The sequence below is a fragment of the Aulostomus chinensis genome, chromosome 8 (genome assembly GCF_037954235.1).
Source record: "Aulostomus chinensis isolate RoL2024-O1b breed Wild chromosome 8, RoL_Achi_v1.0, whole genome shotgun sequence".
Taxonomy (NCBI): domain Eukaryota; kingdom Metazoa; phylum Chordata; class Actinopteri; order Syngnathiformes; family Aulostomidae; genus Aulostomus; species Aulostomus chinensis.
Window position 1 is genome coordinate 22,087,349 of NC_141327.1, and position 16,686 is coordinate 22,104,034.

At 41.3% G+C, this 16,686-nt stretch overlaps 1 protein-coding gene across 1 annotated transcript in view; it reads right to left on the reverse strand.

Annotated features, from left to right (window-relative positions):
- Positions 1-9,404, reverse strand: part of bnc2 (basonuclin zinc finger protein 2) — a 161,565-nt gene extending 152,161 nt beyond the window's left edge. The window contains exon 1 of the mRNA XM_086211689.1: positions 8,948-9,404. Coding sequence (XP_086067815.1) covers positions 8,948-8,950 — 3 coding nt within the window. The 5' untranslated portion in view covers positions 8,951-9,404. The remainder of the gene's footprint in view (positions 1-8,947) is intronic.
- Between the last annotated feature and the right edge of the window lie 7,282 nt (positions 9,405-16,686).

The following is a 16,686-nucleotide window of genomic DNA, read 5'->3' on the forward strand; positions in this document are numbered from 1 at the left end:
AGGTTAAATGAATAGGACAAAGTGACAGGAGGTACAATAAAGAAACAAGAAGGAGGAGAGAATGTGTGTGCAAGCATGTGTCAATGTAAGTGCGCGCATGTGTGTGTGTGTGTGTGTATATGTGTGCGTGGAGGCCAGCTTCCTTCGCTCAGAAAACAACACGGACAACCATGGTCCTCCACAATGCCACAATATTCAAAACAGATTGGTCTGTGACAAGGAGTGTGTATGTGTGTGTGAGCGCATGCATTTGTGTGTGTACGTGCATGTGTGTGTGTGCGTGCGTCTTGCTTCTGTGTCATGTATGTGTGCCTTAGTGACTCTCTCACTAGGACACAGATGCTTAAGAGGAATTCCAGCATGGGGTTCTTTCATAAATGTTAAGGTCACTCACAGAGGGGAGGGAGGGAGGGAGAACGGGTGCAGAGGGGGAAGAAGCAGAGGGGGTGACGAGGGGGGACGCATGTCTCGTCTTGTGCCTCTGCCTGCCTATGCCTTGGTGGAATGCAGAGTCACATGAAAGAGGCCCTCTCTCTCTCTGGTTCTCTCTGAGACTTGTCTCTTGTGTCTGTCTCAAAAGGGCCACTGTCCCCATCCTCACACACTACCTGTCAGCAGATTTCCCCCAAACTAAAAATCACACACAGCCACATTTGCATGTTGGCATAACCACACACACAAACACACACGAACACACACACACACACACACTCAGACAGATGAACCCTGCACACCTTCACACACATTCCCTTGGTTTCCCTCACACAGGGAAAGTGAACTAAGATGCAAACAAAACAACATCCCATTCTCCGTAGACTGCTTGATTACTATGATTATCACTTTAAATGGCACCTTTGTCACAAACAATCCTAGAACACTTCTGAAGGATTGTCCAGGTCTGTGGTGAAGCACTGCATGGCACAGCAAACTTTCATATACACTTCATAATCTCTCCAAACTGGAAGATCGTGACATAGATTCATGTCACACTAAGGTGTGTAATGTGGCATCAGACCCACAGAGGAAGCCTTCATTATTGCATAAAATCAGTTCCACTGGGTCAGTCCATGTGTTCCTGCACAAGGGTGATTCACTGGATGACCAGGACCAAAAAATGAATGAAACTCCATGTTGTTTAAAATGCATGAATGGTTGAACTCCTGCACTTTCAACAGACCACGAATTCCACTGAAATGCCTTAAAAAAAAACAAAAAACTGGCCTTTAAGATACATCTTTATGAAATGCTTCAAATGTAAGTGGTGGGAAACAAAATCAACAAACAAAATCTGAATTTCTGTGCGGCTTCACCACACTAAGTTACACCACTGTGCTTTCCATGAAACAATAAAAAAAGGACAGTAACACAACCGTAACGTCCAAATTTCCACATCCTGGTGATGGCTGAGTTACAGCAGGCAGTGATGTGGCATGACATGTCTGTTGTGACAGAATGTTTCAATTAGAAGCATATAAAGATGCTACGCTGGTGAGAAGAAAATAAATTCTATTAGGAGTACATTTGCCTTCTGCACATCGCTAAATGTGCTACTGTACTTTAACTTTCCGTCATAATGGAGGTATTTAAGAGCAGGGGGGAAAAAATTGAAAAAAAAATTGAAGTACTCTACTACAGTTATTCTGCTTTGCCGAAGTTGACCCATATCCGAAATTTAAATAATATAAATGTTTTAACATTTTTTTGCACAAAAATAAAAACACTTACTTCTTGAGGGTTACATATAAAAAAAAAACACATCAAAAAATTCTCTTTCAAATGAATCAGAGAAGTGTAACAATTTTAAGAGCACTAAAAAATACCACACAGAAACAAACGAAGCACCTCAACAATTGAATTAATCTGAAGTTCCTTTTTTACCTCTACCTGGGAGGTCATGTGATAGCTGTCATTGGTTTGTCTGCTGTTGGCAGGATCACTCCCAAATTTGTGGATGGATGTGATGAACTATCGATTTGATTTTGGAATTGATCTGAACCAAATCTGAATCTGATGATGTCACATCAGCTTGGCAGAGGTATTCGCTCCCTAGTGCTCTCAAGTTAATTATATGTATACGCATTTATGGAGACATTTTTAGCTTCTTGGCCATGTGTATGGTTCCCTGTGGCCAACATGTAATTTTTATTTCATATCATACCAGCCCAACTCTCTACAATACATTTTGATAGATTTGAAGTGATATCCTACACACTGGGGCAGCATGACACAGAGGTAGAGTGGCTGTCTAGCAACCGAAGGGTCGCTGGTTCGATCCTCACTTCCCCCCGGTGACCATGTCTAAGTATCCTTGAGCAAGATACTGAACCCCTTATTGGTCCTGATGGCCCTGCGATGGACTGGCGACCCGTCCAAGGTAAACCACGCCTCTCACTCAGTGTCAGCTGGGATAGGCTCCTCCACCCCACCACGTGACCCTTAATGGATAAGCAGTACAGAAAATAGATGGATCCTACATGTTTTACACCTAACTTTCTTTTTTTCTTTGTCTAATACCACACATACTGTCAGGTAAAAACTAATCCTGACAATTCCATTTTATTCAAGATGCTGAAATGCAGTATCAATTCGGTGAGAAAGACAGGAAACATAACTGGCTTGGCTTTCAAACAATATTTTTAATTTCATTTTGACTTCAAGTATATATAATTTGTTAGGAATTAAATGAAGGTGATACCCTGTAACTAGCAGTCTAGCATACAAACATTCTAAAATCGCTCTTGCAAACACACAGTTTGGCCATTCAAGGCTAACCCACCAAACCCCTCTAAAATACATGCTGCCTCAGCAACTTGAGGAGCTGAAGGTACCAATATTTGGTTCCACCTGCACAAAATTAAAATAAACCAAAACTGTATAGAGTGCTGCTTATACTGGCTATATTTACCTCTTCACTGCAATATGACCTTCGCGCGCACACATACAGTACATGCGTAATGTGACTTTAACGCCCACCTGCAGCAGGAGGCCAGAGGGCAAGTCTGTGCACACTGAGACTCACTGAAAGCAAGCCAACAAGACCCTCGCCTACACTTTGGAGAGGCAAAAACCTAAAATTGTCAGTTGTTACAGATCATGATCTTGAAAACAGAAGATCCAAAGGATGAAGGAGCACAAAGCATGTATAGTTCTCAGCACCTGGAACCATGACGGTCTCATCTCCAGTCAAGTGACATGGAGGGATGTAGTGGGAAGGTTGTTGACATCTAACCACTACTGAGACTGCAGATAAACGGTCACAGGTGGCAGAACAACTGATGCCAGTGTTGTTGGGAGAGGGAAGCATAGATCTGCGAATATTAGGTGAAAATCATCTTTTCAAACATTCATCACTTCCTGTAAGATTCGTAGTAGGGGTGCAGCAATAACTTGATCTGTGTTAATGAATCGACCTGATCAATCCTTATGAATATTGATGGTATCTGTGTTTGTTAACACACGTGTCCCACAGTCACCAATATCCGTTGTATTGGACACTCACATACACGAGAAGTGGCAGCTCGTGGCGTTTGCTTGTTGCAGGCAGCCGGTTGAAACTTTTGCTTGCTTGCTGGTGTTTGCTTTAGTCGGACATGTACGTGCAAGTCATTGCATTTGCACTTCTCAATGATGACGTCTGTAAAATATTTATGCACTAAGACATTGTTTATTACGTCCATGACCACTAGGGGTGCAGCGGTTCAGCAAGCCCACGGTTGAGTCTGTATTGCAGTTTTGGTTTGTAGAAGGAAAAACAGCAAATGACATTAAACACAGAGACACACTGAGCTGAATAGAATAGATAATGGATAACCATCCGGTCGTTGCTGCTGTGTTTTCATGGTTGCCATTGCACAGGTGCCTGTATCTTAGTTGCACGCTGGGATACTTGTGTGTGCAGTCACAACCTCATATTTCTTTCCTTGTAGAACCAAAACAATTTTGGTTCATATTGGTAAATGGAACATTTTTGAACAAAACACTTAAGTTTGGAGTCCCTAACGACTACTATATTCTATATTTCCTAAAAACATAGTCAACTCCAGAACTGAGTATGGAACTGATACTGTCATACTTTAAAGTTGCATCAAAGAAACTTTTTAAGTATCATAAATCATTGGATCGTTGCTCAAAACAATCAATTTTTGATTGAATCACAATGAAACTTTTAATTGACTCCCCCAACACCTGGCACATATCACCTGCAGCAATGGTGAGACCAGGGCAGGAGGGCCGTGTCTGCAACCAGTGCTGATTTCATCTGGGTTTTTCCAGTACTGACTCTGTGTGTGTGTGTGTGTGTGTGTGTGTGTGTGTGTGTGTGTGTGTGTGTGTGTGTGTGTGTGTGTGTGTGTGTGTGTGTGTGTTGTGTGCGTGCTGTCCTGCCAAAAGTAAATGGACAAGACTTTAAAAAGAAATGTTAAACAGACAAAACCTTTCAGAAATATATGATGTAAAATCACTAATCAGGTAATTCAAGCTGAGTATCCTCCACAGTAAATAGGCGTAAATATCAATTGCAGCAGAGAAGAGCAGTTACTGATCGCCTTGCTGTGCTGATTAAGATTCCTGAAGAGGAAAATGTCTGGAATGAAAGCCAGAGTATACTTTGTCAGCGCACTGGACAGTACATAAGCTGGTTATAACTTAGAAAATTCTGCATAGAGGAGTCATTTCAAAGGCAATTCAGGTAAAATAACATTGTCAGGCAAAGTTACTTGCAAAGAACAAGACACTCAGGGCAATAATTCCAAAGTCAACATGCTACGTCTCAGTCCTCAGGAATTTTTCATGAGCCACCACTTATCTTGTCATATCAGATTTCTTCCGCCAGCTTTTTTGGAGGGAAGAGAAAAGACACCTTCAGGGCAAATTATTCTCTTTTAATCAAATCACTCTGTATGGCCTGAGGAGATCTTTCCATGCCTTTTGAGTCACTGGGACATGGTCCATTAATGCACACACCCACAAAAAAATACACGCAGTCATACAAACAAACATCCTCATACGTATGGAGAGAAGTGCTCGGTGTCCTTTAACTGAAAGTAAGAAACGAGACTGAGCAGGAAAATAAAAAATACAAGAAGAAAGAAAGGAACAAAGTGGTGTGTGCAGTTTCCATCACAAGTGAAATCCCAGATTTTCTCACTCACTGTTCATGGAACAAAATCGAACAACTTTATTCTGGTGTGCAGTCGGTGCATAAGGGAGCTATAAAATATAAATTATACCACATAACCCTATACCTCCCAAATGAGCCATTTGGTTACAACTGTACTCCTGTTCGTTACACAGGTCCAGTGTCTCTGGTATTTCTATAGTGTCGACATGAATTATATTCTATCCTGGCTGAAGAACGTATGGATTACAAGTGAAATGTAATTTCCCTACCGATTGGACAATTGCCACACGGTGACACTGAAGTGTTTATTTTACACACTTGCTGGTAATTAGTTCTGGACAGAATTAATTAAGGCCACCCCAAATTACAGGAGAAAAGGGTAAGAATCATGACTTTGTCTGAGAAGATTAAAAAAAAAAAAATACAGCCATGTACATTGCTTAAGTCTGAGTTTGGCAAAAAGTCTTCCATCATTTCTCATTTTAAAACAAACAAAGAGAGGGAGTGTGTGGCTTCTGCACCCACTGGGTGTGTTCATGTTTAAGACCAAAGTTTTCCTGATTCCTTCCTTGAGGAATATGATAGTGTTTGGATTAGCATGTGAAATGAAGCTTGAAGGGGGGGGGGGGGGGGGGGGGGGACGACGACACATGAACACATGTAAGTACAAGTATCAGATTACAGTTCAAACACAGCTTGTAGTACCGAGCCTGATTGTAATCTGATTAACTCACCATTACCAAGTGTGATCTATCCCCTCTGCACCTTGACAATACTATCGTTTAGCAGATTAAAACTCTTAAGAGCTATCAATCTGTGTGATCGCACAAGACTAAACGCATCTAAAACCCTCACGTCGTAACAGCTGTTAACCTGATTCATTAACTTCTCCTATTTATTTGGCTTTTTCTTTTTGAAAGAAAACTTAACGTAACACAGACCAAATTCTAAAATGTATTCAAAGGAAATTGGAGAGTCTGCATGTGTGTAAGTGTGAGAAGATTTAGTTTCTTATTCTGTGCGCTGAGGTACAGAAAGTAGAATTATGTCTACTATATGTGTATTGTTTTAAATTATGAACGTCTCACACTGTGCCCTTTATTAAATTAGGAATCCTGCAATCCAATTTGTTTGAACGTTTCACAGTGTCTTGCAGCTTGGGTTACACTGTCTTGTTCATCTCAGGCCGCCCTCATGTATTGACCCCACTCCCCCTTTCAAAATATTACCTTTACTGTCATTGCCAAAGCACACTATCGGTCACCTGAGAGATTATTGGGGCTGAAGATGAGGGCCAAACCCCCACAATGATGACCTATCCCCCAAAGAACACTGCAAGAATGTTGCTTTGATGCTGTTGGGGCATTACAGGAACATCTATGAGTGTTATGTGGATAAAATACATATTTCTATGAATCTAAAATAAATGTTTTTTTCCCCTTTCCTCTCTGAATTTTTCACATTTTTTTGTTTCAGCGCATCGTTGGGGTTGACTAAACTAAAATTGCACAGAAATATTGTAGGGACATGAAGGTCAAACAGTGATCGTCTCCTCAAATGACTCACGTAACATGAAAAAAAAAGCACAAATGAAAAGAGCCAAGAACCCAGTGGAGTGAATATATAGAAGCACCACATCAAAGGGTGCTTTAGGATCTTAGCACACTTTTATTTTTTATTTTTTTCAAATAGAGAGAAAAGGAGTGAGACAGTAAGAAAACTGGAGGGGGGGATATGGAGAGGATGAAGTCAGCAAAGAAGAAGAAGAAGAAGAAGAAGAAGAAGAAGAGGAGGAAAGAGTTCTGGATGTGAGTGGTAATCAGAGGAAGCCAGCAGGGGGGACAGGGAGGGTTGGTGGGGTCAGCGCAGAGCACCACTAAGCAGCCTTTCTCTTCATTAGCAGCCTCTCTAAGGGGGGCGTCACAGGCCTACCTGTCCAGCAGATTATTGAACCGACTAACCAGTGGCTCCAACCCCGCACACACACTCTCACACACTCTCCCCTCTCTGATTCCCACAGACCCAGAGCGATCACGACCTAGCTGCAGCCTCGTTGACAACTTTAACTTTTTCTTTAACCTCACGTAGCAGCGCTATAGACTGAAGCACATTTACCTCACCATTGTTTCACGAGGAGTTGTATTATCCTACCTTTTTCTTGCCGTTTCTCAGAATACAAATACAATTTTTTTGCTGTTTGGTTTCCCTCAGCAACACATCAAAACTTTGCCAACAATTCTGAGATCGTAAAAAGTGTATAATTATCACGAGAGCGAGACGAGCACAAACACACAGATAAAAAGGAAGAGCGGCATTTTGACTTTTTCTGACTTGTATGGTAAAGAAAAGTGAGGACCCCTGACTTGTCTGGCAGGGGGAGAGCAGCATGGAGATAAAAGTAATGAAATGACACTCCTGGAATGTAAATTGGCATTCTTCACTAGCAGCACCAGCTCAGGCTCATGAAACATCCCTGACACACACTACAGACCAGGCCAAAATACCGTGCTAGACATTAATCTCACATACATCTCACTGATGAAAGTGTGAAGGTACTTTTGTAGTGCTTTCAAGTGGGGCCATTCATCTCAGTCTCTCTCACTGTTTCACGTCTCTACCGCTCTCCCTCTTTCTGTGCTGTCTGCTGCAGCATTCAGATATGTGCATGCTGAAATGTCTTACACTGACATGAAATGCCTTTGTGTGTGTGTGTGTGTGTGTGAACGCGTGTGTGTGTGTGTGTGTTTGTGTCTCATTGTAACAAGTTGGGTTCTCCCTTAAAGTTGAACCATGACGTAAGTACACACGAGCAAGTTAAAAAAGTGCGGATCAACAAAAACCACTGTCACATGAGTTGTATAAAAAGTAAGAGCTGAAATAATCTAAATCTTTTGTTTACTAGAACTACTGCTGCTTTTTTAAATATGGGCTCCATTCTGAAAGATTATCACAAAACAATCAGCTGTAACAAAACCTTAAATATTTCAAGAAATCAATACAATATTGGAGGAAAAAAACTGCATTCTACACAAGATTCTTTAGACAGATGGAGCAGGATTTCCAGCAGGGTTTTTTTGTTGTTGTTGTTGTTTTGGGTTTTTTTTAGGCCTGAAAAAGAACTAAGCAAGCTATAAAATGAAGTCTGCTTAAATTTAGAAAAGTAAACACAGCCAACACATTTATATCCATTTCTATGTGTTGAAGCTATACTGATGACTTTGCCCAAGTTAGAAACTCAATTTAAGTAGTTTGCAAATATCAAGACTTGTTGTGTGAAGAGTCTGACTACATTCATATCATGCATGCAGTTACGAAACATTTGATTAATCTTTACTCTGTTACCACAGTTCCACTTGTAGCTGCCCCAATGTCACATATTAATTTAGTCCATGGGGTGCAGAGAATTCAAAACTTTCATGTTTAAACAAAGTTAGTGAATTTCAATAACTGAACACAATAATTTATTAACTTTTTTCTTGGATGTCAGTGGTTGTATTTTTCTATATTGATATATGGCCTTTTAGAGTCTAAGAAATGTCATTTTTCAAAACTTTAGGGGGAAGAGAAAAGCAGATTAAAGATTTAAACAAGCAAAAGAAATTAGTTTCCTTTTAAACACAGACATACACACAAAGATGGCAGATGAGTCACAAAAAAAACGACTTGGAGAAATGAATTACTCAGGAAGGATTTGGTTGACTTAATTCTCTGCTCTTATGTTCAAATAACAGAAGTTAGACAACAATCGAAAATATAACACCTTATTTACTATTGTGTTTGTTTTATCCAAATTAATTCAGTAGGCACAAGCTGGAAAGTCATATTTACCATTGCTGCATGTTGTATCTGACAGACCCCGGGGCTCCTGGCACTTTTCAAACTTGGCGTCCTCAAAAAAGTCTGATTTCGCCCTCAAGTGGGGAACTTTCTCCTCTTCAATTCTGCTCGCTCTTTTCAGTGATTCGGCTCTCGGTGTTCGTTTAAAACACTTATCATCGCTTTCTGTGACACTTTGAGGTACAACAGATGATAGAAGCCGCTCTTAGGATGCCGACAGTCACCGTGCCCAGGCTGCTGCACCGGGGGAAAACCGCGCGTCAAGACGTTTGGAAACTCGTCGGTCTCATGGACAGAGACGCATGATCACGACACTCTGTCCCCCTTCTTCTTTTCCTAAAAAAAAAAAACAAAACCCTAAAGATGTCGATGAGGCAACGGGGATCGGCTGACGGCCGGGTTGTAACTGCTTGTCCTACCTTGAGGAAAAACGCACACACAAAAAAAAAAAACGCCTCCCTACACTCCCCCGATGATTTCCTTCTGCAGAGTCAGCGCAGTGCGCCGAGGAGAGCTGCCGACGGTCCGGGCTGGAGAGAAGGTGTCTGCTGTGTAGTGTTGGGTGAATTCAGACCAGCGGTTTACACGCCGTGTGTGACTTTAACCCCAGTGGCTGTGGGTCTGGGGAGATTCAGGTGCCCGATGAGTTGATTTACGATGTTGTGTCAGGATGAAGAGTCACATCTTTGTGCGACCAAAAAAAAAAAAAAAAGTGCCAAAAACCTTTAGCCTCAAGACATGAAATCGACACAGGCACTTTACATTTAGTGGGGGAAAAGTAAAAGCTAATAAGAATAAAAGATATTTTTACTCACTGTATATTTAGTAGATACATTGCTGTAGTCTTATTTTAAACAAATGCGATGATTGGCCGAATGGAAAAACAAACACACACACACACACAGTAGATGATAACCTAAGTGATTTTCAAATCCCTTCCATCCAAAAGTTGTATGACGTTTATGTTCTATTTAATTTTGCAGTCAGCAGAACTTTTTTCTCTGCCTCTGCATGAGATGTACACGCACGCCCCTGCACGCACACACGTCTGTGCTTGGAAATAGTTCATGGTTTCTGTGTGTACTGCAGGGATGTGACACTGATTTCCTAAGTTGTGTCCCTCAGATCCCTCTCAAGTGGGCACCCTCATTAAAGTTTCATTGTGCACTTGTTTTTATGAGGATTTGCTCAACATTTGACTGAGACATCTCAAGAGTGAAGAGTTGAAGGAGTGAGGGGTGTGTGTGTGCGTGTGCGTGCGTGTGTGTGTGTGTGTGTGTGTGTGTGTGGATAGAGTGAAGCAAAAAGAGAGACGTACAGCGCTCCTCAGAGTGACTGCCTGCCTGCGTGGCTCCTCCACTGGGGTGAAAGAGGCAGCTGAATCCCAGGGCAGTCATTTCTATCAAGTCAAGCGTCTGGAAGCCCCACTTGCATGTTTGGTCAAGGGGTAAATAATAGATCGGGGATTAGGCTTGTGTAGAATTCATTCCAGGGTAACAAGCTACTGGGGTCCCAGGATATGCATATTCATTCCTTGGCCAAGGCCGTGGGAGAGAGAGCACCATATGCCTGTTTGTCAGAAGGCTTAGATTGCTAATTAAGTGAGATATTACATACTTATGTGAGCAACAAAACAAAAAGCCTTTAAAGGATTGCCTGAAAATAAATAGGTATTTGAATGTTGTTCCTGTTGTCTTTGAATACGTCTTTTAATTCAACTTCATTTAGTGGGCAACAGTGATTAATGATTTAGACATTGGTGGAGCAGAACTGCACATAAAAAAAAGATAGAAACATGACCTTTATTTCCCTCCACTCTAAGCATCATAAGTGTCAGATGAAAAATGTTATGACACACATGATCCATGGTAGTATAGTGTGTGTGGGTAGCCGTAATCTATTCTCAGTAGTTTATAATTGTTGGAACAATTGTATTTCTGTGCTTCTGGGTGGGCTGCTTTAAGCGAGCAGGGTCAACTTTCACTTTTCTTGTTAAAGCCACAACAAACTTTGAGTTCTATGTGTAATAGTCTAACAAAGTTATACTGTATATCGGGGTGGGGGGTGTTCAGCCACTTTTAGAGACATGAAAGACTCTAAAGACTAGTTAGCTGGGTAGATGGCCCATGTACTTAGTAAAAAAAAAAAAAAAAGTTGTTTCCCCAGTTGATTTTTTGGTAAATGGTTGAGATTAAGTAAGAAGCGGTGAAGTTAAGTCTCCAGGAATAAATACAAGTCTATGCAAGATCCTAAAGGGTAGTTAAGTAAAATTTACATTTAGATAACGTGCTAGACAAATGGTGTCGTAAGTTTGATAACTCTCTGTGTAAAATTTGGATCATGTTACCAATAAAGTCGTAATTTCTGATACATTTTTACAATTTAACTGTGTAACAGTGAACCGGTTTGATCTCTTGTTATGTGTCTATGTTATGTGACACTACTCACTGGAGCTAGACTCATAAATAAATCAGTTTATAAATATCAGGCGATAAGTGACGAGAAATTGCGGCAGCCTGAGGAGAAGATATATGCCATAAAGGTTGAAAAAGACACTTGTCCACACAGTATAAGAAACAGTCTCCAAAGTGTCTTTCGTCTTCATGCCTTTTTTATTCTGTTGAAACACATACAGTAGTAACAACAATTGTGTTTTTGGGTGTGAGTGGTGCCAAATGCTAGTGACCTTAGAGGTCCTGCAGATGCAGTTCGATGTGTCTCTATCACTGCGTAGCCACACTGTTAGAGACATTGGTTCTGTTACATAATGTGTCCACCAGAGAGCACTTACATTTTTCAGTGTCTAAATGTTCTCTCTAGTACACACACACACACACACACACACACACACACACACACACACACACACACACACACACACACACACACACACACACATATTATATATATGTACATATACTGTGCATCACACAACACTCATGTCGCCACTAGCAACCTGAGCATTATACGGAAGGAGGGAATGTGTTTATTTGTCCCTGTGACATGATCCCACTGTTCACTAATTAACCAGCGGGACCACTGATAATGAGCTATTGAACCTGCCACTGAAGTGCTCGGCCTCCTGGGACGGCCATCAGCTGCTGCCCTGCACTTCTGGATTCATTTATCAAATCCACAAAGATTCTCCTGTTCATTAAGTTCCAGTCACAACAGAAACATATGAGGTCCGTAAAGGTCATGTTCACCATCCCAAAGTCCCCCTGTGGAGTTTCCATACTGTAAATCCTCCTCACCAATCAGGAACTAATGTTTAAAATGCCTAGCCTTACTCAAGGTAACAGTGTATTTTATTTAGTTGCCTGTCAGTGGATCCCCTTTATCCCTCAAGTTGCTGTGATATGTAATATTTTCTCTGATGCAACAGCATACTTTATTTTTATTTATTTTTCAGGCATTTGGAGTTCACATAATTTATGGATATAGTTCATTGCTGGGATGTGCTATGTGATGATGTGAATAGCCATCAAGCTAATGCATAAACTAATGTTATAATGAGGAAACCTTGTTCAACATTGTGCTATGATACAAGACATTTTAGGAACATTTTTTTACTCGTATTGAACAAGTGTTGGAAATACTTGGTTATCTAAAAGCTGCTTTTAGACAGGACACGATTTACTATGGGCGATCAATGTCCCGTGTACTTGGTCCTTTCTTTAGTACTCGAGGGAAATATGATCTTAAATACAACCTCGCCACCTTAATTTACCCTTTCACCAAGCAAAGGACAAGCTCTCTCGCTAGATCCTGGGGGAAATTGTCTGACTCCTTCTTCCCACACATTCTGAGGAGCGGTAACCAGGCTTCAGATGGCACGCGAGTTTGGTTCGCCATGAGAGTGTGGCCCTGCGGTTCATGGCTCAGTGCATGAGTACTGACACACACTGCTGCTGTCTTCAGGAAATGTGTTTTGTGTGGATCAATTCCTCCTTTATGAGGGCTCTTGTCTGTTGAGGATAGGACCAGAAGGTCAGCAGATGGGAGTCAAACAAAGGTCCATGCCGTCTCATTGGGGCCAGGGTTAGGACAGGAGCAAAGGGGCTCATGCACACAGCATGAGGGGAGGGACTTCTGGTAGGTCAGCGATATCACATGCATACATGAATGCACATGACGGCAATGGAGAAGAGTGTGAGGTTTGTGGTGAGTGAAGGTTTTGAGCCAGAAATGTCTGATTTAGGTGCAACAGATAATGTATGTCTAAAGGCTGAAAGGGGGAAGAGAAGTAATAATCAATGGTTTCTCTGTCCTGGGGTTTTGTAAGGCAGTCCAAGGTCTCACAGGATTCAGCATGAGGATGGCTCATGCTTAAGGTCAAGAGTTCCTCCACTGACTCCAGTGAGAGATGTAACATCCTCCTCAGGGTATCTCTGGAAAATAAATTTGTACAATACAAACAAGCCTCCAAAAGTTAGTAATTGAACACAAATTGGCTGAGCAATTTTAAAGGTGTGTGATGGCAAAGTCCCTTTTAAAAGGCACACAGTGAAGCTTATCATTGCTTAATCTCATTCTAAAATTCATTACAGACTTAACAAATAGAGCCATCAGCCATGCTTTCAATGTGACTCGTCTTCAAAGACTTTACTTTAACTCTCACATGTTAGAGCCTGTCTCGTTTCCTTCCAGCGGGAATGATGTTCTACTAAACACTGTGAGAGTTTGACATCCCAACTGGCATTTGTACAATCAGTGTTCTTTTAAATCTAGGGGCTTGTGACTTTAGTACCTATTGTCATCTCCCACACTTCTCAGGTTCTTTCCACCCTCAGCATCAAAGCTAGGCCACATTAATGCAGACGATATCCCCACTTACCTGAGGCAGCAGGCGGAGACTGTGCTTTCACAATTCTCCATGGAGTGTCATGTTTTTCCCCGGGATGTGCCTCTCTTCCTTTCCCTGTCAGCACTGGCAAACCGGGGCTTGTCATTGGGTTCTTGAATTTTTCATGCAGGTGCATTTGCATGATCACAATTCTGTGTCACTTCTTCTTCTGGTAAATTAAATGCTGCCAAGCACTTGAACTTCCCCGTGACTGTGCTGAGGCAGAACAGGAGTGAGACAAGCATGCTTATTGGGATTGTCAATGCAAGAGCTGTCTTGTTTCAAGGGGTGGCTCTTCATATTTTAACAGTTGGGCAATTAGACATGAGAGACCACAAATACAGCTTCAAACAAGGATCATTTTACATTTGCTACTGAGTTGTTTATATTTGCTGCTATACATTTGCGATCACAAACCCTGCTCTAGCAATTGTTGTGAATTTTTTTCTTCTCTTGTTGTATTGACTACATTTAACACCGTGGGAACCAGTGTTATTTACACAGTTCATTGTGACAAGAAAATTGAACCATTCCTAACAGGGGAACAGCTCTACTTGCTTTTACCATTTAGCTTCAAACGCATCACAGATCATAGCAATTAATAAAAGATCAATTCATCTTCAAGCTATAATTTATAAAGAGTTATCGATGTCACAGATCTCAGTTGAACCTAGAGGGGGATTCTTCCTGGATGAGTCTCTTTTCAGTATCAAACCCACAATGCTTGTAACCATGAAGAGTCTATGATGGAGTGCTGAATTAAAGATTCATTCGTAATTCATGGTTCAATTCAATTACTCTGCTTGTTTGCATGGTACATTAGTTCAGTATATTATCACAATAATGTATATTAAATGTATGTAAGATATCATCTGGATAAGTCTAATCTTCTTAATGGGACAGTGGAAGTGCAAATGTAAGCAATTTTCAGCCTGTTTACTCTCCAGTGGTGACTTTCTTTAATAAAACTGAGGAAAGCCAACTTGAAGAAGCTTATGCTGCTCATCAATGCAGTGTCTCTTCAAATTACTATCATTTACATCAGTATCAATATCAGTATAACTGTGAAAGACAATGAGTGAACTGCAACTTATACACAAGTTTATCTATTCTGTTTGTATGTCTCCACACTAGCAACAGCCATGGGCCAGAGGCCTTATGGTTTTGGGCCTTGAGGGAATTTCTTAAAATTTGGCACACATGTCCACCGGGACTAAAGGATGACCTAGAATCATTTTGGTGATTGAAGGTCAGTGGTCAAGGTCACTGATTTTGGTGGATGAAGGTCACTGTCATCTAAAGTGAATGTGATATTTGTGTAACACCCTCAGGAAATTTCTTCAAATGTAGTACAAACGTCCACTGGGACATAAGGATGACCTGACAATTTCTTGTCATAGGTCAAAGTCACTGTGACAGGCATACATCCGCAGAGGCATACAACAGTAATGCAGCATTTCTCAGGTTGCCTCTCAGTTCTTGTACAGGTCACAATGAGCTTGAAGTGGCCAATACCTTCACTGTATCTTAGTAGCAATATAAAGTGTGCTGTGCACTCCTTGTACAGTGTGTATTCTTCTTTGTCAGGATTATGAGTGACATGTTTTACACATCCAAATAAATTGAAATAATGACGCAAAGTTCACCTGACATAATTAAATATCTTTTTTTTTTCCAGTAAATACAGGAAGCACGTCACTGCAGTTATGATCGAGAGCTCTGCTTGATCTAATTTCATGTGCCTTCAATGCTCTTAGATCTGGATTAATCTATCATTAGTGGGACAGACAAAAAACACTTGAAAGAGAGAGACGCAAGCTGGCTCGGCAGCACCAGACGTTGTAAAACATGGTGGAACATGTTGGTGTTGAACATGTAGGCAAGTGGAAGTGTTTGAGCCCAGATTATATGTACGAGACGATCACAGGAGGGCAAGTAGATGGAGAAGATGAGGCCTTTATTGAAAGTTGCGTTAATGACCAAATTTCATCACATGATCTCTTTCTTTCTGTAGTTAATCAGTTTGATGTGACACTCAACCTCAAATGTTGTCATTTACTAGGTTTCATCTTTCGTATTTCAAATCTGTTGATGACACATTGACACAAAAAGGTACGGTTGCAGGGACCAGACTTGAAACCCTGTTACAGATGCATGATGGTCATTAAAATAATCCCTGTGACCAGAAATCCGGCAAGAGAGGAGTAGTCATATGTAACGTGTTGGTTTGTGTGTCTGAACAAGAAGCAGGGGGCAGGCAGATGTTGCACATTATCTACCAGCCTACTGCTACTAAAATTGTTCGGCAAATGAGGGTCTTAATGAGAGGCTGTGTTCGTGGGTCAAGAAACAGTCTAATCATTCTAAGTCAATTGCATCTCTTTCTGTTTGGTTTGTGTGTGTGTGTGTGTGTGTGTGTGTGTGTGTGTGTGTGTGTGTGTGTGTGTGTGTGTGTGAGACACAACAAACAGGCCTTAAGACCAGATAATTGGGGACCGCATACATAATTTGAGACAAAGGCCATGTCCAATAAGAAAAGGCAGATATCAGGTCAGTGGCGTAAGGTGAGACAAATAGTGATTCAGGAAGGTATCCAAGAAATGAATGCAAATCTATGACAATACCCCAGAAATGACCAAAGTAAGAATGTGTGTGTGTGTGTGTGTGTGTGTGTGTGTGCGTGTGTGTGTGCGTGTGCGCGTGTGTGCGTGTGTGCGTGTGTGCGTGCACGTGTGTGTGAAGCAACAAGCAGATGAACCAACATTTGTCTGACGGACGAGTCAGTGCCAGTCCTCATATTTCTTCATTTTCCTCTCACCCTAACCCCCAGATCTGGCTGGACAGTTAAGTACATTAGCAACACAATATGGAGTTGTCCTGTTTC